This window comes from Procambarus clarkii, chromosome 65, assembly GCF_040958095.1.
Source record: "Procambarus clarkii isolate CNS0578487 chromosome 65, FALCON_Pclarkii_2.0, whole genome shotgun sequence".
In the NCBI taxonomy this organism is placed as follows: Eukaryota; Metazoa; Arthropoda; class Malacostraca; order Decapoda; family Cambaridae; genus Procambarus; species Procambarus clarkii.
Window position 1 is genome coordinate 24,468,490 of NC_091214.1, and position 27,288 is coordinate 24,495,777.

Here is a 27,288-nt window from a genome sequence, read left to right on the forward strand (position 1 = left end):
TTATAAATGATTTATAATATACAGATTAAGTTTCTGTTCTTACTACAATGTATAAATATCAATTAATATATATTGTAGACTCCATTAGTATCTTTCTAAAAGGTGTCATAGTTTTAAATCAATAATTCGTCAACTCAAGGGGTTAAGAAAAATCACTGGAGAATTTTGTATAAAATATTATCAATTCAAGACAATACATCAAATAACGTTATTATAACAAAATAATAATGGTAATGAACACACTTAAAAAAGTCAAAACCGTGAGAGCTTACTGAAGTGTGTCTGTGATTGGTTATATTGAACATTAGGCTTACTGTATTGTTAGGTCACGGCTTCCGCGTTGAAAATCACAGTTTCAGTGGTAACCTCAAAGTTAATTATTAATACAGTATGTTATATACCGACTGGTGACTAACTTGATAGTAGTGGTGGTGTCGCAAAGCACAAAAACAACTGATAATGATGGCATCATGGCTAGGGTAGTCCCTCAACCAAGCAGTAAATACATGATAAATATAGAGACCAGTTTCAGAGCAACGATAAATCCTCAGTCGATCAATCACAGTGACACGATACATATGAGGTCACACAGGTCAATGACAATTTAATAAGCAAGTGTGTGGAGGAATATATGTGGCACAAACATAATGTCTTATTTTAGTATCACTATCTTTATCTCTTCAGCGATATCTAATCACAGTTGAATTTCCTCCACGGGAAAATATTAAATTGATCATCTGAATAGATAATAATTACAACATGACTAGATAATTAATTCATGATCCAGCTAAAACTCGAGCTACTATGGATCTACAGAAAAACGTTTTTCTTGATTAAATAATATACAATATGAAGATCATCTTTACATCAATTGATAAGGGAAAATACTACATTTATATATAATTTATATAATTCTCAGTAATCAATTATTCATATCACAGAGCATGAGCCGTAAACCCTAAATGTTATACTTAATCTTGCCTCGCAAGAACTTCAATATTTTGTCTACTGAGTAACCCTCCTGCATTAGCCACACAAAAAAATGTAATCATAAAGTATCCTAATTATTGTATTCTTAATTTTACAGTGTCTCTAATAGGTTGGTACCCTCTAAAATATTAGCATTATGGACAATTTAAGTAACTCTAGTTTTCCTGGAAAACATGATTTACAAAATATTTACAATATCAGCACCCTGTCACATAATTACAAGCATGTCTTAATCATTGCCTCGTAACAATTGGTGGGACTCATCTGGTTGTCACCATCAACATCATTTTAAACATAGTGTACATCTATGTAACGTCCCCTACACCCATGATCTACCCCCTGACTTTGTTTATCGTGGTCTTGTAGTAATGAAACTCATGTTCACCACACAGATAGTTCCGTATTATGCTAAGCAGATGGTGCATGTAGCGATGGGCAGTTTCTTGGGTCCCACATTCCCTAAATGAACATATATACGGTACAGTATAAGTACGATGTCAATAAAGTACATTATGATTTACTGTTAGTTTTATAGTGTCAATTTAATGCCGCAAAAGATTTCAGTAACTTTAAACATATTAAGTTTCAGCGATTTGTTGCAACGATGATTTTACATAGCTGTATTCCAAAAATGCATGGATAAATACTAGAAATGTATAGAGGAATTCGTACTAGAAATAGAAGTACGATTTGTTCACGAAATGTATGTGAACATAAGGAACATATTTAACCAATATATTAGAATACTATTTGAACACATTATTATCAGTATCAATCAATAAATCATTTTATTCAATCAGGCTTTGTATATTTGTACTCTTTCCCAACCAAACTAGAAGCATTAAATATGAAGATGAGTTAATCTGATGCTTCATAGCCTCTCCTAAAAATTTAATATAACATTATTTACTTCATGAAGAGCTATAGACAAGCTCCTGGGATATTGAGATGTTTGTTACAAAAGTCATTGATGATCATATCGGCATACTGGTCGACCAGGATGTAACCAACATGACCTAAGTCTTGACACTTCCAGTAGAAGTATGGAGGGGTTTGCATTTCGGGGTTCTTGATACAGTGGTGGGCGTAGTCGGTGGAGAGAGGCCTCGTGCTGTCCCAGATGATCACGCCCGTCCCTGACAACTCCTGCACCGCGATCTTGTTGTACAGGACATAGTTCCTGAAGCTCAAGAGAGGCTCTGTCGAGTTGCTTATGTTCGTTCGCTGCAATATGCATTTGAAGGTGAGGATCCATCGCCTAACCTTTCTTATGGGTAACGATTAATAAGTATGGTGTAAAATGAGATACATCACGTTAATGTGATTTCATTGTGTATGGTGTAAGATGTAGCTTTATATACAAGTTTAAAATTATATATATGCCCATTTGTATGATATGCACATGGAAAAGTATGTTAACGTTTGTACCCGAGGAATGACATGTGGTGGTGTCCCTGGGGAGGTAGGTGGTAGCCTAGGGGTGGCGGGGTGCTTTTTAGTGTAATATGTAGTGCCCTTGGGGTGGCTTGTGGTGCCCTAATGGTGGCATGTAGTGCCCTTGTGGTAACACTGGTGTGAATAAACCCTTCTACCAGCTTCCAAGTTACTAAGTGCTCGCTGTAACGTCTGACATGTTCCACATATAAAGAAGCTATCAACGACCTCTCGTCTATTTTGCATTATTGTTTGTCCTTTAGTGGTCACTCTCTCTCTTAAGTCTTTCGCTCTTCTCTTCCTGTTTCCTCAGTTTTTAGTACATAACATAATCAAGACTAGTTTACGTGGTCAATGGCTCCTAGTGGCATTTCGTGCTAAATATCCATCAGGTTAAAAAAATAATTTTGAGGCTATGGAGTGAATCGAACCGGCGTTCTGGTGATTCCCAGACACCTGCCTTAACCGACTCGGCCATGATGAGACAAAAGCCGACCAATCTGAAACTTTGCTGAATTCACTGGGAGGTTCTGGAGACCCCAAACTGGAGCCAACCAGGATTTTACAAGTCAGCCCGCCCCACTATGGCTTGGGTAATGGCGTTCACACTCTTACCCCCCATTATCACATCACAAAGAAATCACAGTAGCGGGATGTATCAATGAGAAAATCATTTTGAGACCAGAGTGTGGGCAGGCCGACTGTAAAATCCTGGTTGGGCTCCAGTTCAAGGCCTCCAGAACCTCCCAGTAGAGTTTCGGACTGGTCCGCAATTGTCCCACAATGATCGAGTCGGTTAAGTGTCTGGGAATTACCAGAACGCCAGTTCGAGTGACTCCATAGCCTCAAAATTATTTTCTAGCCAAGCCAAATAATGCTATTGGCTCGCCGAGTCAAATCATAATCACGCTATTGTGATTTTTCTGTGGTCCGTCTGGTTCCGAGTGAAGACTACCAAGAAAACCTTACTGATTTGGCTTTCCTTCCCTGCTCTGTTTCCTTCTTCACAGAAGTTCCAATTAGAGACTTCAACCGATACATGCCGGCTACGTTCAAGTAGGTCTACCACATCAACACCAGCGCTAGCCTTGCAGGACAGGCAGATCCTGGAGTAGCCCCGGGAATGAAGTGCACAGAAGGGTAACGGTAGGTGTGCAGTGTTGCTGCTATGAGTTATGGAGCGTTTCACAATATTATATTAAAGACACTACTTCTCCTGAAGTATAAGTAATTCAAGTCAGTTCTGTGAGGCTCAAGTCTAGAATCTGAAGCTCTGGTACACATCAGCAAAATGTTGTATATAGTAAAATGCATGTGAAGTTCAGCACGAAACATTACCTTGAGGTCGTCAAGCAACTTAAAGACAACGGTCGTTCTGTTAGAGAGTCGCATTAGTTGTGGCCTTAAGCTCCTAAGATGCTCTCTGTACTTTGCTGCCGCCGCCTCCATTCCTTTCTTGTAGTACAGGTCCTTCGTCTTCAGCATCCAGTGCAAGGCTCCAGCTGTCAACAGGAAAGTTTATTATGGTTCACGTCAATAGGGTGGAAGTTGCAACACAGCGTTTCGATGACAAATTTTGGTTGTCTCTTCCAGAGACGACATACTTAATGAGGTTTGGAACATTTATTACACCTTCTTGGTTGTAGTAAGGAATTGACGATGAACACTGACGTTTTCTTAAACTAGGAAACACAGAGCTATCTTAGCAGAGGTCCTCCTGCTCTGCGGCTGGTATTCAAACTGTCCGCCCTGCTTTCAAGCCTAGTGGCCCTCTGACTGGTCGACGTCTGTCCGTCTTAACAACATTCCTAATTTCTAGTTGCCTATGAAAAAATATTATACATTTTCAACACGCTTAATATTTATCAAAGATATGACACGGATTGCTGATAACCTAAAGTAAAACGGACTTTGAGTTACTTGCCAGCTCACTAAACTGGAGAGTTCATACATTCATTAAACAACAGAGCTCACATATACATTAAATTATCTCATGTACAATTCCTGCTTAAGTAAGACAAATGCGTCTATTTCAGTCAGTGAATATATTTTGCATATTATTATATACAAAATATATTCGCTGACTGAAATAGACACATTCGTCTTAGTTAAGCAGAACCTGTATAGGAGATAGTTTGATGTCTATAAGAGCTTTATTATTTAATGTATATATGAGCAGATTACAAAAATATTACAGAGGGTTTACGTAGAATTTTTACGTGGTAGATATTTATATTTTTTATAATGCCACTAATTGTGAACACCAATGATAGTTTTTTTTTTCAAAATGTTCAATGTAAAGTATTGAGGAAATGAAAACATACTTATTTATATTTAGAATAGTTACTGAGTTGATGTGACAAGTTACAAGTGCTGGTACACAGATCGAATGGTTAAAAGGTTGTTGTTTTAGATTCAGCTACTGGGAACCAAAAGTTACAAGTACCTGCCCGAAACGCTACGCATGCTAGGTGATTTACAAGAATGTAAGAACTCTTCTATATATAAATATATAATAACAAATAATAATTCGGAGCACCGTATATAACATCATTTATGGGAGTTCTTTATGGGAAACAAGTTCATTACAGAACATTATTAACTTCATAAGACATGTGGTTGAGGGACGCCAGCACCAATCACCGAAGACCTTCGAGCTGTGAGCCAATCATCGGACACAAGGCGATGACGTCACGGAAGCAATGTTTACCTCAAATTGTCGGCGTCAAAGGACAGTTGGTGCGATGTCTGGATTTACACCCACCTGTCGGCGACCACTACACAGCCGCTACACCTGCCAGTGTAGTGAGTGAAACCTCACTGTGTTCACCGACGTCATGGGCAGACCTACCCGTGGACAGGAACACCCAAGACTGACGAGGAAATCCAGAAAAACAAACTTTCCAGGAGATCGTGATCTGTTGCTGATAGCAGTTGAGGTTTAACATGGCGTCTGTGAGCCCAACCTGGTCTGGTGGTCGACATATAGAGGAGACAGAGGTAACTAGGAGATTATATGACGTTGTGAAATGACCTAAGGAGCTCACGGGCTCACCATAACCTGTGCTACTTGGAACTTTTTGTTCTGAGCAGCTGAATCTAAAACAACCTAATGAGGTTGACGTGGGATCGTGATCATTGATGAACCACAAGATTGATGGTAAAACAGCGATTCATGATATACAGTACAGATTACAGATATATCTATTTATATAGTGATTTAGTCAATAGTGACGGTGTTCAGTGTTCACAGTCAATGGTGAGGCAGAGGAACAGTGCTTTATGAAGTGAAGTCTAACTAAGGGTTTTCCAGACAGTAAATAACTGATACGGTACAGTTAATTAAATGGTTTATGGCGAAACAGTTATCGAAATACAGTACACCTAAGTATTTACGAGGCAACGTTTATACACATTATTGTTTTTGAAGCGGTGAATAACAGTGATTTACGAGGCACAGTGTTCATTATTATTATTGAAGCGGTTACTAAATAACAGTGGTGACATTAATAAATAGTGAATTAATGTGATTAAGTCTCCGAGAGCAATAGAGTGAAGCTTAAGTGACTCATATAGAAGTGATCAGTATGTGATGACGAAGAGCCTTTTGATAATCCAGATGAGTTCCTTCAATACATGAGAAGTTGAGTGGCTGTCTTGATCGGTAAGTTTGATTTTTATTTTTGTTTTTTTAGTGGAAACGTTCCCTCATCGGAGGTCGTGGAATGGTTTATATATCTTGGGTAATTCACTCCATTCCAAATCATCCCCACCCCCTGTCCCATCCCAAATCCTTACAGCCAGAGTTCCTGAACGTATTTACATTAATTTCTCCCCACGCTGGTAAACATTATAGACAAGAACAGGCTGTATTAGTTACGGCAAGACTAGGCTTTTGTTATGAGGTAGGAAAACCAGCCTAGTCAAGCCTATCTGGAGCCCAATACCAAAACCCTATCATAGCAGTCATCATTTAAAAAAGACACCTATGTTTAAAGTACATTTACTATTAAGAAAAGTCAAACTAACCGAAAATGAGGAGGCTGGGAGTTTCTTGGGGTCGCCGCTCCCAGAGCGCCATCTCCAACGGCAGCAGTGTCAGATGAGCATCCCAGATAAAGGTCATTCGGAAGTTGATGTCCCGGTCAAATACGTGAATTCTTCGCTGTTGTACATTACGTCTAACGATCTTCTCTATCTCTGCTGTGTCTTCCCATTTCTAATATGAAGAAAGCCAGACGATAAAGTTTAGAATAACAAATGGACGGTTTGCGTGGCCTCTATTCTGTTGTAAGGAGGGAGAGAGATGCCTTTAATTGGTGTGAAGTCCTAAAACTGCCATGCACTTGTTTTACACTTTACATTCTCAGAAGTAGCATGAACAATATCTTGAATTTGTGTGTAATTATTATACCAGTTACTAAACAGTGACATGTACTGTTTAGTACCTTATTGGTACTGTTTAGTACATACTGGTAGTCCTACATGACATAGGGACTGTTATGTATTCCTATTCAAGGAATACTCACATTAATTTACCCAGTATAAATTATTTTATTTTTCTTCATGTATACCTTTCTCTATATATATTACTTTTAAAGTTGTCATATACTTTGGCAAGACAGTTCATACAGGAGCGGGCTTGCTCTAAGTCACACGTCCAGGACCTGTGAGTTTCGTGATTATAAATTTTGATCTTGTTCAGTTGTGCAGGAGTTTCCTCATTATTATTATATATAAATATATTTATTTTATATAAAATACGTTACCTCTGTTGATGCATGTCAACCTGATCATTCATATTTAAATTATTTTAATGTTTGCCTTAGCCCAGTCATGTTGCTCATTTAAATAAGTTAATTTTATATAAATTTACCATTCGTTATGTTGTGAGGGAGCGAGAGCGGGGGGGGGGGGGGGGTCCAACGCTATCTTGAGGTTATCTTGAGATGATTTCGGGGCTTTAGGGTCCCCGCGGCCCGGTCCTCGACCAGGCCTCCACCCCTCCACCGTGACAGCTGACTAACACCCAGGTACCTATTTTACTGCTAGATAACAGGGGCATAGGGTGAAAGAAACTCTCCCCAGTGTTTCTCGCCGGCGCCGGGGATCGAACCTGGGACCACAGGATCACAAGCCCAGCGTGCTGGCCGAGCTAGTTTGTTTGAGTTAGAGGGCCACCTTCAAAATAAAGCATGTCGTTGCAAATTTATTGGTCCTGATTATTCCACATTCCCTCGTTTGTTCATACTCAAAAATGTTTTAATGGCTGAGATGTAAATTATCTGAGAGCAATCCCAGGGCAAGGAGCACCAGCTGCTGATGGCTGCTAGACTGTGTCTGAGGGCAACACACATATGGCTAAATGGATCAGCAGCCACGGAGGGACCTCAGGAATAATGGAGGAAGCAGTTTAGAAATTCCACCACCCCTGTATTGACTCAAGTTTACTACCCAAGACCTCAAGTTAATCCATAATATACTGCAGACTGGCTTCTGGAACGAGATGTGAGCAGCCAACCCAGCTGCCACCTAGCATTCTCTCACCTAGTGTGGGGCAGATGTTTAGGACACCAGTGAGGAGGTTATTACACATGTTGTCACGCTCGAAGGTGGTATACACAGTGCAAGTTCAAGAAAGTTCAAGAAAAAACGCGGCAGACAATCCACCAACGTGAGATGAAGTGACAGGGACACCCAACAGTGTCTTTCAAGAATATAATAATCTTGTCCTACAACATTAAGTTATACTCGATAGACTCAGACTTGGTTGCAAATATTACCGGGAGTACTCAAAAGGTGAACCGTGGCAAGTACTCTTATAAGATGGGTCGGACTCATGAAGTTTATGCTTTATTTCATTTTATTTTCAAGCAAAAATGATTTATCTGAATTAAACAATTCATGTAACACATTCGTCTACGTGCAACGGAGTTGCAACTAAGTTGACTTGGTTGACCAACAACTTGGTCAACTTGTGTAGTTGACCAAGTTGTTGGTCAACTTCACCCCGTGCAGAGATCCTGCAGTGAAGCATTTTCATACTGGATAGAACTGCACAGTCTTCTATTTCACGTATATTAATAATCTCTGTTTCATTTTGCAGAAAACTTAATATATTTTAATTTCAAATTTATTGGTCCGTCCTTGCCAGCGATCATTCACTGTTTATGGGGAAGCGTTTGAATGAGTTTTCTTTTTTGTTAAGTTATCTTTAAATTTTATCCATCAACTAGCCTCGGATATGCTTTATTTATACGAAACGTTCTTCAGGACAGGTTTCTCCTCGGGAGCTGCTCTTGGAAATTTCAATATTAACATTACATCCGTAGCATTTACACAGTGGGCACAGTATCGGAGAGTGACGTTGATTCGACGTTAATTCAACGTTGATGGCGTTAATCTGACGTTGTATTGGCGTTGCTTTTTAATATTGTGCGCACTGGGTCATCTGCTTTTGGAAGACCTTATTACTCATATTCTCTCCAGAATTGTTGACATTCACGGTTTCCATCAGTTTCATAAAATCTTAATAAAAAACTAACTACAACTCCAATGATAAAACACAATGTTTCAAACAGTACAAGAAGCAATATATTGTTTTCTCGATATCGGACTTTTCGAGATATCCAAATTCAGCTACTGGCCCATGTACTAACTAGGATGCGACCCACAACAGTCGTCTAACTCCAAGTTACTGTATAACACACAACCTACAAGGGCCAAATAGTTGTGAACCAACTGGGTTATACATGCTACGCTACAGAAACACTAACCTAAAAGTTGAGAAATATTACAGAGAGCTTTGGCATATAAGATTATTTAAAATAAGCTTAGTTTTCAAAAGGTTAATTATGACAGCCATGCGATATTTACCTCAGTATGGGTCATTCCCTCAGTACGGGTCCTTACCTCAGTAAGGGTCTTGCAGGGGGAGGGTCCTTACCTCAGTATGGGGTCTTGCAGGGAGGGTCCTTACCTCAGTATGGGGCCTTGCCTCAATACGGGTCCTTACCTCAGTATGGGTCTTACAGGGGGGTCCTTACCTCAGTATGGGTCTTGCAGGGGGGGAGGGGTCCTTACCTCAGTATGGGTCCTTACCTCAGTATGGGGCCTTACCTCAATATGGGGCCTTACCTCAGTATGGGTCTTGGAGGGGGGGGGGGGGGTCCTTACCTCAGTATGGGGCCTTACCTCAGTATGGAGCCTCACCTCAGTATGGGTCTTGCAGGGAGGAGGGGGGGGGGCCTTACCTCAGTATGGGTCTTCCTGAACTTGAGTCCAGGACTTCTGAAGCGGGTGAGGAAGGCACCCAAGATGTAGCGGACGTGGGAGTCGCCGACAAGGACCCAGTGTACCCCCTTGATAGATGACCAATTACCTTCAGCGCCATCACCAGGTTTCTCCGTTAAGTTTGCATTGGTTTTCTCCCCGACGCCACCGGTCTGTCCTCTGTATAACAAGATCGAGCTGTTTATTTCCTAAAATATTTCTCAGTGACATTGTTATTACTTAGATTTTGTAGTGACGTATGTCGCTGTGGCATTTATATTGTACCAGAGTAGAGTAGTACAGAGTACCAGCTCTGGTGCAAGAGTAGGGACCCATAGCCTCGGAGAAGAAAATAAAGAGTATTCATACAAGACCCTGTGGATTCTTACTGAACACTTTAATATTTTCTTCTCCTACCCCCCCTATTTTTTGTATATATATATATATACATATATATTTGTTTTATTTAAACTTTGTTACAAAAAAGAGTTACATATAGGGTACAAAGATATATATATATATATATATATATATATATATATATATATATATAATATGGAAAATAAATGAATATATTTCCTTGGGTATGCAAAACCTTATATTAATTCTATTCAAAAATTTACATATTTTGGACACTGGAGCAGACGTTTTGCTAAACAATTCCCTGTTTTCTCTTATTGGACTAAAACACGATAAAATGGGCTGAAGTTTAATTATTTTGCATAAATATGCTTGTTCGCGATGATGCCACATCCTCCAAAAGACTTCCGATTAATGACTTTTGTGTGTAATAATAAGGGATAATCTTTTTATTAATCAATAATTGCCAAATATTATGACCAAACCACACATCTGAAGATGGAGAAACGAGTAATAGAAATAATAGCCAGAGTTATGTTAAATATTGGTAGTTATAGGGAATTATGAGCAGAACCCAATATTCGCATAATATTATACAGATAAAAACGTTTGTTGACGTAAGCCTCAGTGTAATGGGTAATAGGCATCAAGCTTAATATAGGCCTTAAGCTTAACACACAACCCATTGTGTTGGATCACGACAAGCCTACGGTTCAAATACAGTGACCATATTATAATTTCACAGAAAATTCACATATTAGTAAACCCATTGACATTAAAAACTATTTTTGAAACTGAAGAAATTAAAACCATTGTTTATGTATGTGAATCTAGTTACAGACTAAGAGTGTGAACGTGTCTCTCTTGAGACACAAACAAGAAGCACCTGAATACATTTTTTCTAACATGTGTTACATGTCATATATTGCCCAGATTAGACAACATATATAAAGGCAGCTGACTCACTTGGCCTCGTTGAGCAGGTGTGTGTTAGCGCGTGTTATACACGTGTGAAGAAGGTGAAGAGCACCGCTGAAATTGGTCATCTTGCAACACGTGTTTTCCGCTGTGAGGTTTGGGTGGTATCTGTAGCAGCTTTTTCTGAAGGTTGCATGTGGTGGTGTATATTGGAATAGTGGTGGTAGCCGTAAGTCTGGTAGCAACCAGAGCAACAGCAGTAAGATACCAATCTGTATACACAGTAGTACCTTCCTCGACATTGTTATTGTTGATTTACCTGAAATATTACAGATAAACTTATCTGCAAATCAATATTTCCAGATCTTAAAAATCTTGCATCACATACTGTTACAGACCGTTATATATTTTAACTCTGTTATGCTAAGTGTCAGGCATCTGAGCACTTGGAAAAGAAAGGCGTTGGAGATGAAGTATAGAGATGGGGGGTGCTGCTAGGCTGGTTATAATTCCCATTAGGGAGAGGAGGAAGCCTGTACTTAATGAACTCGTTAAGTTCGTTACCCCTTCAGGTTCATAGCTCCTCACCTGTGAGGGCAATTTACGTGCCGGTGCCACACAGTTTGGTAGTAATCTTCTCCGCCTCCCCTCCCTTCGTTACACCCTCATCCACCCCTCTCACCCACCTCCTGCATCAACATCCCTCACCGACCTGCCTCTCACATGTACAACTGTCATTTAAAAGTCGAATGGTGGGGGACCAAGAGCTGAAATTCAGTTCCTACAAGATGGTGAGTAAAGGTAGGAAATCACCCCTAGAGACACCTTACGTCAGGTGTGTGTATACCATCTGGTATAATTCCAATTAATATACAACTGATGTCGAACATCTGCGCTGAGATTGTTTTTCTATTACAGACGGGGTCATAAACTTATACAAACAAGTGATACTATTAGTCTAACACCCTCTCCCACCCACCTACACCCTCTCCCACCCACCAACTCGCCAAGCTCATGAACCTGTACACCAGTAGATTGACGGTTGAGAAGCGGTAAAAAAGAGCCGAAGCTCAAAATCCCCACGGGCATAGCTAAGTGAATACTGATACCTCACCCATCCACCTACCTACACACTCACTCACCCACCGCCACCCACACCACCCACTTACACCCCAACCCACCCACCTACACAATGGTATAATTTGTATAACATCTGTTTAGCTAATCGAGTTCTGATTGCCAACAGATGTTAGTTTCTGGGTGGGTGGGGTAGTTACTAGTGGAGGTTCTGGTTTCGTGGTGGATGGGTGGTGGAGGTAATTGGATGGATGGGGGTGGTTACTGGGTGGGTGGGGAGGTTTAGGGCACTCATCATCTGGGTGGCTGAGTGTGCATCACCATCACCGATCTGTGTATCGGCCGTATCGGTGTGAGGGTGGGAAGACTTCGCCTGGGTGGTCATAACTGAACTCGGTGCCTGCGCCACCTTCCCCACACTTCCGCTGGTGGGCGTGAGTTTCCCGTTATTAGTAAGACATTATACGTGATTCACAGTTGAATCTGTACTCCCTAACGGTTACCGTTGAGTGCAGATATAGGGGAGTTGAACGCATGGTGCGTTTGTTTAAACTGATCAACACTTTCATGGTTTCACTATGATTTTGGCGTACAGTGCGAACACATGATTGCGTAATAGCTGTTTTTTTTACAGAACAACTTATATCCGGATAAATAGTTTTGGTGTTAAACAACAGATTTGTGATTAAATTTGTCTGGATACTGCCGTGTGTTGGCTTTTTTTATTATTATTATTATTTTCTACCACAGACGTGGCCAGACATTTACAATGCTAACCAGCATATATACATTTTCTTCTGTCCTCCATGGACAGGGTTAGAGATCTGTTAAACATATAGTTCAGGGATTTATTGAACAATCAAGTGTTGCTTCTCAGAGCATGATATTGTGGATATTGTTACGACCCTGGGTTCTCCAGTGGAAACCAGAGGTCAAAATTGAGCTATTAAACTTCCTAAGTAGTACAGTTGGCGCATTTCGAATGGAAATTGTTTGTATCTTCCCTGCCAGACGTAAGACTATTATTGTTTCTCAAAGAGCATTTAAAGACTGAGCTGGGGGTTGATTATTAAATAATAACATAGGCACCAACTTTGCTTACTAATACTTTCTAATCATTCATAAAGTAACGATACGTTGCATAGGGGAAGATCTTTAATGTGCTTAGCTGCACGATCAATTAGGCTCCTTCCGGCACCACGACATGAGGGAGGCCAGGTGGTCGCGAGGAGCTCGCTCTTCTCTTGGCTGGTGGCGTGAGGTTCAGACCTACTCTGTGGCTGTATCCCTACTCTCCTTCCTTCTCCTCTTACTTATTTCCCTTACCTGAAGTTCCTGTACCCTTAAGTTAAGTATTATATGGTGTAAGTGTGCCTACTCTGGTAGTAACGATTGGGGGAGACCTGGGGATAGTATTTTGCCAGTGTTTGGGTACCCCTAAGTGTTGTGTTTGTATTAGGGTCCCACGTGGTTTCACTACCCTAAGCTGCATCCAGCTTCAGTGCTTATCCAGTAGTACTTTACCCTAGCTTGTTATTAGTGTAAACCTTGTATCCTGCCTACGTGGACCAAGGCTTTTAACGTAAGATAGTGTGGTAAAGTTATTATTATTATTGTTATTGGTGTGAGTGTATATGGGGGGTTGTTAACGGGTTAATAAATAAGTACATGAATTACAGAGTATCTCTTCTTCCAAGGTGGGAGCGCAGTGATCAACCCTTAGACGAACATATTTGGTCTTGTAGCAAGTTATTACTACTGTGGATAGTTTATTTTGGGGGCCGGGCCTTTTAGCTCTCCCATATTTGATACTCCTGTCTTCTAACTACCTATACCCCTTAATAGTACCAGTACCCCATAGAAGCCCCACTCATATCATTTATAACAAGTGGGGGCCTGTCCGGGAGGAACATTATAAGTGTAAAAAATTAGATTCTTGAGTGCCAAAATTACAATTTTTTATTTCCGCAGAACGGTTGTGTGCTAGCCTAGGGTCCAGCTCATCTAGCAAAGGACATTCTTGCACTGACTGGACACCCAGCTGGATCCCTTCACGATTAAGGTTAGTGTGGCCTTGTGTTAGGGGCCGTGCAAATTTGTTTTTTTCCAATTTTTATTTTTTAATTTTTTCTTTGGCTAGGAGCTAAAATTATTAGTGATGTCTTCTGAAATGCAGAAACTGGCAAGGGAGCCTTCAGTGGTAGAGATAAAGAAACTTAAAAAGTCTAATTTAGTATTGTTAGGCCAGGAATTTGGCCTAGAATTAAATGTCGCAGATAAAAAGTGGACTTTGGTAAATGAAATATTAGAACATTGTATTGATGAACAACTATTGGCAAGTGATACACCTTTATGCCAGCCTAGCCAAGCAGAAAGTGCAACTCATAGGGAAAGTGAATTAGCTTTAGAGTTAGCAAAAATAAAATTAGAGGAGCAAAAACTCAAAACCGAGGAGGCTAGAATTAGAGCGAATGCCACTGGAACTCCACCTGCCGGGGATTCAAACCCCAGGCATTATGAGAAAAAGCATAATTTGCCTGAATTTTCCGAGTCTGACCCTGAAAGGTTTTTCAACCATTTTCAGAGAGTGGCCACGTCCATGAACTGGCCAAAGGAAGAGTGGGTGAAAATCCTACAGGGAAGACTTAGGGGTAAAGCACAAGATATTTTTATAAACATGCCTGACGACGAGTGTTTCGAATATGATAAAGTCAGGGAATGTATTTTGCGGGCATATGAAATTACTCCTGAAGCTCACCGCCAAGTTTATCGTAACCTTAGGCCTACTCACAACCAACCGCTCACTGAATTTGTGAATGATCAAATTCGATTGTTTGATAGATGGATTCGCTCGGCGAAAGCCGAAACATACGAGGCTCTCAGGAACTTAATTTTAATGGAGCATTTTATAGATGTTATGCCAGAGAACGTATCACAATACATTAAAGGAAGGATAGAGTTAAATTCTAAAATAGGGGATTTGGCCAAGTTGGCAGAAAACTACCAATTGGCGGGCAAAAGGCCCAATAAAAATAATTATACCCCACAGAGTAGCAAACCTTATACCCACAGCCAGTCCAGACCAGCTCATTCTAACCCTTTACCTAATGCACCTTCTGTTTCAGACATAACTAACCCTGTTAAAGTGTCTAGCCCAACGGCACCTAAAGGTGAACCGAAGGGTAATTCTGTTAGTAATGTCTCTTCTCCCCGACGTTTTTGTGGTCACTGTAATCGTCCAAACCACACTATTAGCCGTTGTTGGCAACTGCACCCTGAAAAAAGACCCAATGCTCTAGTTGTGACACAGGGCTTGAGGCTTTCAGAAGGGTTAGGGAGTAAGACCTCCAACCCACAGTGGTTGGACTTGCTTACCCCATTCTTATCGAAAGGGAGACTACTTTTGTCTGAGGGTTCTTCCTGGAAGGACGTGGTGATCTTCCGAGACACCGGTGCCATCCAGACTTTAATTTTAGAGAGTGCATTGCAAGGTGCCAACACTCTCGACACTGGAGAGGTGGTACTGGTCGAGGGTGTCACTAGTGATACTCGGGCAGTACCCCTCCATAAGGTTACCCTGGAATCTGATTTCCACAAGGGTGTTTGTACAGTCGGAGTCACTTCATACCTACCTTTCCCTAATGTTGATGTAATAGTTGGTAATGATTTAGCAGGGGATAAGGTAGGGGACTCCAGACTGCCTATTATGTTGCCTACCCCTAAGGTTTGCCAGGATCCACCCGCTGCAGAGGATAATGTTGTGTACCCTGCGTGCGCGGTGACCAGGTCTATGGGACTTAAATGTAAGGGCAGCCCTGTGCTTGCCAAGGTGGTAAATCCCGAGGTCACGAGGAGCTTTCCGAGTGGTGAAAACCAAGTGGACCTCGCGGACACATTCATGGCCCGACTCGATGACGTGGCCGAGGACATTGTGGAGAGCCTGCCACCGCCACCTACAGAGAGTAGTGGGGAGGTGGAGGAGAACACTGTTGAGCCTCGGCCAATGGCATCTGACCAAGGCCTAGATGCCTCCTTGAGTGAGTTACAGAAAGCTGACCCCACTCTTGCAGATTGTCATGAAACAGCCGTCTCTATGGAGGAAATTGTAGACGCAGCAACTGGGTACTACTACAATGATCGGATTTTGATGAGAAAATGGAGACCACAGAGTGCTCCCTTGTCAAATGAGTGGGAGGTAGTCCACCAGGTTATGTTGCCGACCTGCTATAGAGAAAGAGTTTTGGCAGCTGCTCATGATGATCCTATGGGGGGACATCAAGGTATTAATATTACGTATCACAAAATTTTAAAGTATTTTTTCTGGCCCAAGCTGAAAAACGATGTGGCAAAATTTTGTAATGCGTGTATTGTTTGTCAACTGGTTGGGAAACCAAACCAGACTCCACCTAAAGCTCCTCTAAGGCCTATTGTCGTGCCAGAGGAACCATTTTCTCATGTGGTAATGGACTGTGTTGGACCATTACCTAGAACTAAGTCTGGTAATATTTACCTAATCACGATGATGTGTATCACTACTCGTTACCCAGAGGCTTTTGCTGTAAGGAACATCCGAGCAAAAACTGTTGTTGCTCGTATGTTGCAATTTTTTTCCACTTTTGGACTGCCTCGGGTCGTGCAAACTGACAATGGTACTAATTTTAAGTCTGATGTTTTCGAGCAATTTTGTAAGGAACATGGAATAACTCATAAGGTTTCCAGCCCATACCATCCACAGAGTCAGGGGGTAATTGAACGTTTCCATCTAACTCTGAAGCAGATGTTGAAGACATCGTGCGAGAGTTCCCACACCTTCTGGGATGAGAATTTACCGTATGTTTTGTTTGCGGCTAGAGAGGGATTACAAAGTTCACTGGGCTGTTCTCCTTTTGAGTTAGTCTTTGGCCATAAAGTTCGTGGACCCTTGCAAATGTTACAGGAGAATCTGTTAGGGAACGTAACGTTATCCGAAGGTTCGGCTTTCTTTGCGCAACACCACCAGAGACTCAAGGACTGCAAGGCGGCTGCATTAAAGTATCTTGGCAAGGCCCAAGAAAAGATGAAAGAACGTAACGATGCTAAATCTAAGTTACGGGTATTTCAGCCTGGCGACCCTGTCCTGGTATTAAAGCCTCGACTAGGGAACACTATGTCCCACAAGTACGAAGGCCCCTACATTGTGACAGAAAAGACTGGGGACCTCACGTACAAAGTGAGGCACTCTGACAAACGTAACCAGGTAATGCTCATACATGTAAATCGACTGAAGAAGTTCCAGGGCCCCAGGCCCATTGCACTAACCAATGTTTCCATTTCCAGTGAGAGAGGGGATGATTGTTCTGGGGACCCAACTAATCTCATTTTCAATAATTCTAGTTCTGTGAATGCTGTGGAGGAACTGTCCCATTTGCAGATGGCCCAACGTGAAGAGGTGCAGTCGTTGGTTGATGAATTCTCCAGTCTGTTCGGGGAGGTCCCGACCCAGACTGATGCCATTTGCCATGATGTCGAGTTGACGGACTACACTCCCATTCGCCTTCAACCCTATCGGATGAGTCCAGAAAAGAAGGCCATCATACGGAAGGAGGTCGACTTCTTGCTCCAGCACGGCCTCATCCGGCCGAGCCAGGGCTCTTGGTGCTCGCCCTGCCTTTTGGTCCCCAAACCAGACGGCTCATGGCGATTATGCACCGACTATCGGCAGCTCAACAAGGTGACCATTGTGGATGCCTATCCGCTGCCCCTCCTCGAGGACTGCATTGACGAGTTGGGAAATGCCAAGTACGTTTCGAAATTCGACCTCTCGAGGGGGTATTATCAAATCCCACTCACTGAACGTGCTAAACAGCTCACTGCGTTCGTGACACCCGAGGGTGTTTTTGAGTATCAAGTGTTACCGTTCGGCTTGCGTAATGCCCCTGCCACGTTCCAGAGACTCATGAACTCTCTACTCGCTAAGGTGCCAAATTGTCGGGCGTATTTAGATGATATCGTGCTGTTTGACAGTAATTGGGCTGACCACATAGCTAGGTTACGCCAGTTGTTTGCCATCTTGAAAAGGGCAAATCTTACCTTAAATGCTAAAAAGTGTCATTTTGGCCAAGGCACCGTGACGTACCTCGGTTATGAAGTGGGCCAAGGAAAAGTGTTACCTCGGCAAGATAAAATCAATGCCATTCTGGAGTATCCAGTACTAAAGTCTAAAAAGGACGTTCAAAGATTTATCGGTATGTGTGCGTACTATCGACGTTTTTGTCAGAACTTTTCCAGTGTTGCCACTCCTCTCACAGACTTGTTGCGGAAAGCCGTTAAATTTAAGTGGTCATCAGACTGTGCAGAGGCATTTAAAAATTTGAAATTGATCTTAGCTTCCGCCCCAGTGCTTGCTAGTCCAAGGTTCGACCGACCGTTTAAAATTCATGTTGACGCGTCTGACTCGGGTGCTGGTGCAGTGTTGTTGCAAACTGGGGATGATCAGGTGGAACACCCAGTATATTATTACTCTGTGAAATTCGACAAGGCGCAACGCAATTATTCAGTGGTAGAAAAAGAGGCGTTGGCGCTAGTGTTAACATGTAAAAAGTTCGAAGTTTACCTCACAGGTAATATAGTGGAAGTGTACACGGACCATAACCCACTAGTCTTCCTGACTCAGATGAAGGGTAAGAATAAACGCATCCTCAGGTGGGCATTGTACCTACAGGACTTCAATCTTTCCATTACCCACCTACCGGGCAGACTCAACGTGATAGCCGACGCTCTGTCCCGGTTGCCTGAATAACATTCATCGGAGCCACAGAAAGCCATTTACCAACCGTCATGCTTTAGTTAATTTTTTTTAGGTTCTCCTGTGACATTAAATATTCCGTGTCCAATTTATTTACTTCCCTGTTCTTTTATTTTTTTTGTGTATGTTTTTTTTTTTCTTTCAGAGAACTCCTTTGTATTTTTTTTTTTTTGCAGAGAAATTGCTTTTGATTGATTTTTTGTTTTTGTCATATGTTTTTCTTTTTGTTCTCTGTATACTCTTACAAAAAAAAAATATGACTACTATTCTAGTAGTCACATTTTTTTTTTTCTCTGAAGGGGGGAGGAGTGTTACGACCCTGGGTTCTCCAGTGGAAACCAGAGGTCAAAATTGAGCTATTAAACTTCCTAAGTAGTACAGTTGGCGCATTTCGAATGGAAATTGTTTGTATCTTCCCTGCCAGACGTAAGACTATTATTGTTTCTCAAAGAGCATTTAAAGACTGAGCTGGGGGTTGATTATTAAATAATAACATAGGCACCAACTTTGCTTACTAATACTTTCTAATCATTCATAAAGTAACGATACGTTGCATAGGGGAAGATCTTTAATGTGCTTAGCTGCACGATCAATTAGGCTCCTTCCGGCACCACGACATGAGGGAGGCCAGGTGGTCGCGAGGAGCTCGCTCTTCTCTTGGCTGGTGGCGTGAGGTTCAGACCTACTCTGTGGCTGTATCCCTACTCTCCTTCCTTCTCCTCTTACTTATTTCCCTTACCTGAAGTTCCTGTACCCTTAAGTTAAGTATTATATGGTGTAAGTGTGCCTACTCTGGTAGTAACGATTGGGGGAGACCTGGGGATAGTATTTTGCCAGTGTTTGGGTACCCCTAAGTGTTGTGTTTGTATTAGGGTCCCACGTGGTTTCACTACCCTAAGCTGCATCCAGCTTCAGTGCTTATCCAGTAGTACTTTACCCTAGCTTGTTATTAGTGTAAACCTTGTATCCTGCCTACGTGGACCAAGGCTTTTAACGTAAGATAGTGTGGTAAAGTTATTATTATTATTGTTATTGGTGTGAGTGTATATGGGGGGTTGTTAACGGGTTAATAAATAAGTACATGAATTACAGAGTATCTCTTCTTCCAAGGTGGGAGCGCAGTGATCAACCCTTAGACGAACATATTTGGTCTTGTAGCAAGTTATTACTACTGTGGATAGTTTATTTTGGGGGCCGGGCCTTTTAGCTCTCCCATATTTGATACTCCTGTCTTCTAACTACCTATACCCCTTAATAGTACCAGTACCCCATAGAAGCCCCACTCATATCATTTATAACAGATATGCTTGCAAAATTAGCCTGTAGTTGTACAGGACTATAAATTAACATAGAAGTTTCATTGATGAAGAAAATGCTATTGAATGTTCATGGGAAAAATGTTGACTGATATAATAAACATATGAAGACCTGAAGGTATTTGTATTGCAAATTAATTTGAATGCCCTTAGGAGACATTTATTTATTTTGGATTAATAGAGTTAGAACGGTAGAAATAGCCTAAGCTACTCTATCCCTTTGAGATGTATTTCTTTCTTGTCTCAATAAACATACTTTAACTTGAACTTGAGGTAGAACTTTAGAATACTATGTGGCCAGAATACCCATGAGATATAAGCATTCATAGTAACTCTCCCAAGAATCAGAGTGTCGAATTGTGTCGACTTTGTGAAAGATAAAACATGCATTTACTTGAACATTACATTGTATATGTCCCATATTGACAGACTTTTCCGAATCCTTTGGCCCTCTTCAAATATTACGTACACACTAAAACACTTGATATACTTGACCTGATCCCAAAAACATATAATGAAACAATTAGGTAAAGAAATTAGCAGTCCGACGCCTTTTCACATGTATAGGTTAGGCTACCAGCGTCAACCACGGCATTGCGACTTACAATTATTTTAGTTATTCTCTAATTGTATAATATACGTGACATAATTGTAAATTGAAATTTTGAAAGCACTCCATCACCTGGTGTTTCTGAGTGTATGTGTCAGTCACCGTCAATGTATGTAGTCATGTATGTGTCAGCCTCTGTCAGCATGTGTCAGCCACTGTCATCATATGTGTCAGCCATTGTCATCATATGTGTCAGCCATTGTCATCATATGTGTCAGCCACTGTCATCATATGTGTCAGCCACTGTCAGCATATATGTCGGTCACCGCCAGTGTCAGGTGGAGAGATTAATTTAAGAATACACAAGTCCACCCTCTTCATTACACTATTTCGGAACTGGATTACTAGAGCAACATTAGTGCATTACATTTATTTGTAAAACAACGCTGGAAATAAGACATTACATAACATGGGAAAAGCTTTTATTAAACTCACCGGATCGACAGCTGTACTCAGGTCACACAGGAAACTTGGGATACACACACACGACTCTACTCTGTGGTAGAAGCTGACGTGTCTTGTCACTTCATGTTGTGTCTCTGGCAACTTGACCACTTTCCTCTCGCCTTCTGGGGTCACCCACAGCGACCCTTCCCAAAATGCTTCAGACGCATTTGCATCCACTTCGGCCACCACCCAGCATGACTTACAGCATGGCCAAGCACTCCATCCCTCTATAGCCATGTATGGCTATATATGGACATGTATACATGGCCATGTATGGCTATACATGGACATGTATACATGGCCATGTATGGACACCAACTCAAGTGATGAAGCAGCCTCGGATGGTAGTTTTACTGTACACAAAGGCCGGCAAACCTTACGTAAAGTGACAATTCTGTCAAGACGACCAATGTCACAATGGGGGAGGGGCCCAACAACCTACCCTAGGGCCCCGTAATTTTTTTTTTTTCTACCACAGACGTGGCCACACATTTACAATGCTAACCACCATATATACATTTTCTTCTGTATGCCAGGCTGGCATTTTCCATCTCAAGTTACCAGTGACCAGAGGTACTCCTGGATGAGACGTGACCTCCCTCGTACTTTTCCTGATGCCATAGTCCTCATAATCCCTGGACACGCCTCACCCTACATCTATGTAGCCAGGGACCAGATTCACGAAGCAGTTACGCAAGCACTTACGAACCTGTACATCTTTTCTCAATCTTTGGCGGCGTTATTTACAATTATTAAAGAGTTAATGAGCGCCGAAGCACCAAGAGGCTGTTTATAACATTAACAACAGTTGATTGGCAAGTTTTCATGCTTGTAAATGTTTAATAAATGTAACCCAAGCCGTCAAAGATTGAGGAGAGATGTACACGTTTGTAAATATTTGCGTAACTGCTTCGTGAATCTGGCTCCAGGTCCGATGAAGTTACCATCACTCTTATTATCAGCAGTTTCAGATTGCTACAGCGACCGGGTTTATTAACTTAGTTAATGTATATGTAAGGTGCGATCAAATGGTGGAAGCTTCTCTTCCACCATCTAGCACCCAGTGCTAGACACACTAGCCTGGGTGACACCAAAACAAACAGGAATGGCAGAGTCTTTGTAAAATACTTAAGAGATAATAACATGTCCGTGTTCAACTTTGACTCCTCTAACGTCACACACCTCATGGGTGGCAGGCTTGATTATGTCATTGGTCACGGTCTCATTGATAATGCTGTCGGAGGATCAATTGTTCATGAATTAGTTAGTGATCATTTTGCCATATTCAGTTCATACACTATCAATAATGTCAAACCCCTAAGCTTTGAAAAAAGATCATTAATATCCCTGAAAATTTACACATGCTCTTCAAATTCCGCATTTCCGAATGGTATAACACTTACTGCTTTACTACCGTCAACGCATTATATGAGGACCTGGTCAATGAAGTAACCGCTTTTTATGGCAATGTTGTAAAATCCACAAGGCCCAAACCAGTGAGGAAGGGACAGAGGTGGTTCACTGACTCACGCCTTAAGCCCCTGCATGACAGAGTTCTATTCCTAGCTGAGCAGTATAAAACACATAAAACAGCTGACACCCTCAACATATTTCTTAAAGCCAGCCGAGAGTTCAGAGAGCTAAAGGAACAGGTGTATAACCAGTACTGGGAACAGGTTTTTGCAAGGCATCAATCATGCAACATCCTCATCCCAAATGTGGAATAAAATTAAAAAGATTTATCGTGCTAGCAGTCGTCAACTTGATCACCATTCACCTGTAGACTATGCCGACATGCTGCTTCAACAATATGCAAGCACTGCTAGTATAAGCAGCCTGCCCCTAGATGTGCAAAACTATCTGGCTAGTACCAAAAATCGTAACTTCAATATTGAAATTGCCTGTAGTGAAATAGGGCCTGATGATAACTATGGCATAACCCCCCTTTGAAATTAAAAATGCACTCAAGAAAGGTAAGGCTACCTCTCCTGGAGAGGATGGCATCACATACAACACCATGAGAGTACTTGATGAGCTGCCAAATAGCCCTTTGCTAGAATTGTTTAATCAAAGTCTAAGGCAGGGTGTTTTACCTGACCGCTGGACACAGGGACTCATAATACCCATACCCAAGCCTAATTCACAAAAATTTAGACCCATTTCTCTGACGTCGTGCATGTATAAAGTTCTTGAGAGAATTATTCTCGACAGACTAATGTTTCAAATCAAGCCCCACCTTGCCCCTAACCTGTATGGTTTCCTTCCTGGAAGAAGCACACAAACTTGCTTTGCTGAGTATTTTATCAGAGAGGGACCAAACTCTCAGGCGGCATTTATTGATCTCCAAACTGCTTTTGATACAGCAAACAGAGAAATAATCCTAGAACAGCTAGCCTCTTTTGGAGTTAAGGGAAGATTGTTGACATGGCTCAGGGGTTACCTGAGTAACAGAACCGCCTCAGTCCTTTTCAAGTGGGTGAAAAGTAAACTTTGTGCACCCTTTGAGTTGGGTACACCCCAGGGTGGAGTGCTAAGTCCAACCCGTTCTCGCAAATTTAATAAGTCAATATTGACTTATTAGTTGCGTGCATAGGTGACATACTAAACATAATAGTTTCCCTTGAAAAGCTTCATAGTTAACACCGACCTTACCTAACTTACTTAGTATGTTAAAATAAGCATCTTATAGCTTCGTAATTACAATTGTTACTTAACCTATTATAGGTATAGGTTAGGTAATAATTGTAATTACGAAGCAATAAGATGCTTATCTTAACATACTAAGTAGGTTAGGTAAGGTCGGTGTTTTCTATGAAGCTTTTCAAGGGAAACTATTATGTTAAGTATGTCACCTATGCACATATTTAGTAAGTCAATATTGACGTATTAAATTTGCGAGAACGGGTTGCTAAGTCCTACACTGTTCAATGTTCTGATGCACAAATTAACAATTGATATTCCCACACTACCTGACGAAGCCATCATTTGTTATGCCCATGACATATGCATTGTTACAAATTCCCAAACTAGACTGCAAGCTCTACCTGATTCACTCGGTGCTAAAAGCATTGAATGTGGTCTTGTTATCTCTATAATCTCAGACAGTATCGGACGCCTCCGTCCGATACTGTCTGTAGCTCGCCTCTGAATACCACACGCCTCCGTCCGCTACTGAGTTCTCCATCCCCAAGAGAAAACTCATGTCCCAATAACTTTCAAGGTCAACAACCAGAACATTGAAACGTGTAGGCAGCACAAATATAAATATAACCCATCATAATGAGACAGACATTGCAACCAAATTAGCGTGTAACAAGGATGAAGTTGAATTAGATCAAGGTATCCCCATCTCTGCTGTCAAAACTGTATTGGTCCAAACACTCAGATCTGATAGGAAAGAAATTACTGACTCCCAACAACCTGAAAGTACTAGTATAAAAAGCTATGATCTGTTCAGATCTGAAACCTATATCTATGGGCAGCACAAAACCTCCACTAGACTGTGCGACACAGTGGTTGCAAGGATCAGGTTGGGTTACCGTTACCTGTGGCAGGTGGCTGCAGGTGACGGGTCTCCCAATCCTGAGCACTCGAGGTGCAAACTCTGTGAGCAGGAACTGCGGCATGATCTCCCACACTACATCACCGAATGCCCAGTTATTAGACCTTTCAGACCAGTTGCCATGAGGTACCTGGAGCTTTGCAATTACTTTATTCATTCTCGTATTCTTGAAGATATCCTCACAGTGTACCCAAAATTTGCCAGTGCAGGCTACTAAACATATGGCCCTGTATGACTAACCATCCTGCGAGATGGGGACTTTTATTACCACTGCTACCTTATTCAATCTTGTGTTGATGATATCCTCAAAATGCATCCGGAGTCTGCCAGTGCAGACTGCTTATCACATGCCTCTGTATGACTAACCATCCTGTGTGATGGGGATTTTTTAGCATCACCTAGTTAGCTTTTTTTGACACACTGTACTCCCCTTCATATAGTCTAGGGTAGCTGCACTAATGCAGATGTACCTCATGTATTAAAAAAAGAAATATCTCTGCTGCTGTCTGTAGCTCGCTTCTGAATAATTCACGCCTCCGTCCGATACTGTCTGTAGCTCGCCTCTGAATACCCCCCGCCTCCGTCCGATACTGTCTGTAGCTCGCCTCTGAATACCCCCCGCCTCCGTCCGATACTGTCTGTAGCTCGCCTCTGAATACCCCCCGCCTCCGTCCGATACTGTCTGTAGCTCGCCTCTGAATACCTCACGCCTCCGTCCGATTCTGTCTGTAGCTCGCCTCTGAATACCTCACGCCTCCGTCCGATACTGTCTGTAGCTCGCCTCTGAATACCCCCCGCCTCCGTTCGCTGCTATCTCCAGCTCACCTCTAAATATCTCATGCCTCCATTGGCTACTTCTACTTCAAGTTCAAGTACGTTTATTGGGACAATAAAATACATCTCAAAGGGATAAAGGAGCATAGGTTACTTCTACCCCCCTCGTCGGCTACTGTCTCCAGCTCACCTCTGAATACCTCACGCCTCCGTCGGCTACTGGTTAAGCATTATATACCAATCATGATCTCAGTATATGCGGCAGTCATGCCATTGCGTGTGGCAGCCACTCTCTGTGTATGAGGCAGTTCCTATAATACATGCTCGCAAAACAAAAAACGCGGAATCCACTTACCTTTCTATAAGCACTTAAAAACAAATTAGTTATAATAATGTTATATAATCCGTACGTATCTTTAGTACACACACACACATATGGCGGTTATTCACCTAGCTGTACATAGGTACCTGGGAATTAGACAGCTGCTACGGGCGGCTTCCTGGGGATGTGTGTGTGCGTTTTAAAAAAATATTTGTAGTAGACATAAATAGAGGAACAATAAATTGGTTAGTTTGGCGGGGGTCTAAGAGCTTATAGCTCGATTCTGCAGATACAAATAGTAAATACACACACACACTCGCACAGTCTTGCCTCGGCTCTCTCTTATAATCAACTGCTGGATGTTGGAGATTGGTCTGGCGTGGCTGTGGTGAACCAAGTGGAAGCCACGCGCCCTCTCTCATCATACCATGCGCACCCATACTGAGTTATACTGAGTGCGCATACTGAGTTATACTGAGTGCGCACCCATATTTTGTTTTGTTTTTTAGATTCAGCTACTGGAGCAACATTTCTATGTAGCACTGTAAATTATATGGTGAGCCCGTAGTGAACTTCTGTGACCTCACTTAATACTGCACCGATTAGCATTCTTTTTCCTGGTGATTACATTATATGTGCATTGTAAATAATTAAGTTTCAAATATGTAATAGGGGAAACTCTTGTTTATGAGTGAAATGGATAGGCGAAGCCCTCATGTTTCAGAATGAGCGGATAGGTGAAACCCTCAAGTTTCAGTGAGTGAATGGGTGAAACCCTCAAGTTTCAGTGAGTGAATGGGTGAAACCCTCAAGTTTCAGTGAGTGAATGGGTGAAACCCTCAAGTTTCAGTGAGTGAATGGGTGAAACCCTCAAGTTTCAGTGAGTGAATGGGTGAAACCCTCAAGTTTCAGTGAGTGAATGGGTGAAACCCTCAAGTTTCAGTGAGTGAATGGGTGAAACCCTCAAGTTTCAGTGAGTGAATGGGTGAAACCCTCAAGTTTCAGTGAGTGAATGGGTGAAACCCTCAAGTTTCAGTGAGTGAATGGGTGAAACCCTCAAGTTTCAGTGAGTGAATGGGTGAAACCCTCAAAGTTTCAGTGAGTAAATGGATGAAACCCTCAAGTTTCAGTGAGTGAATGGGTGAAACTCAAAGTTTCAGTGAGTGAATGGGTGAAACTCAAAGTTTCAGTGAGTGAATGGGTGAAACCCTCAAAGTTTCAGTGAGTAAATGGGTGAAACCCTCAAGTTTCAGTGAGTGAATGAGTGAAACTCAAAGTTTCAGTGAGTGAATGAGTGAAACTCAAAGTTTCAGTGAGTGAATGAGTGAAACTCTCAAAGTTTCAGTGAGTGAATGGGTAAAACCCTCAAGTTTCAGTGAGTGAATGGGTGAAACTCAAAGTTTCTGTGAGTGAATGGGTGAA

At 41.7% G+C, this 27,288-nt stretch overlaps 1 protein-coding gene across 3 annotated transcripts; it reads right to left on the reverse strand.

Annotated features, from left to right (window-relative positions):
• Positions 1–160: 160 nt before the first annotated feature.
• Positions 161–26,225, reverse strand: LOC123771024 (uncharacterized). 3 transcript variants are annotated; one of them, XM_045763246.2, is made up of 6 exons: positions 26,013–26,225; positions 11,023–11,293; positions 9,678–9,876; positions 6,454–6,643; positions 3,763–3,926; positions 161–2,214 (listed from the first exon to the last, which is right to left on the reverse strand). In XM_045763246.2, exons 2-6 carry the CDS (start codon positions 11,274–11,276, stop codon positions 1,912–1,914), a joined length of 1,110 nt encoding a protein of 369 aa, XP_045619202.1. In that variant the 5' UTR covers positions 11,277–11,293; positions 26,013–26,225; the 3' UTR covers positions 161–1,911. The 3 variants fall into 3 exon arrangements, with proteins under 3 accessions (XP_045619202.1, XP_045619205.1, XP_069165745.1); XM_045763249.2 differs by lacking the exon at positions 26,013–26,225 and adding an exon at positions 21,197–23,711; XM_069309644.1 differs by lacking the exon at positions 26,013–26,225 and having other exon boundaries at positions 11,023–11,493.
• Positions 26,226–27,288: the final 1,063 nt, after the last annotated feature.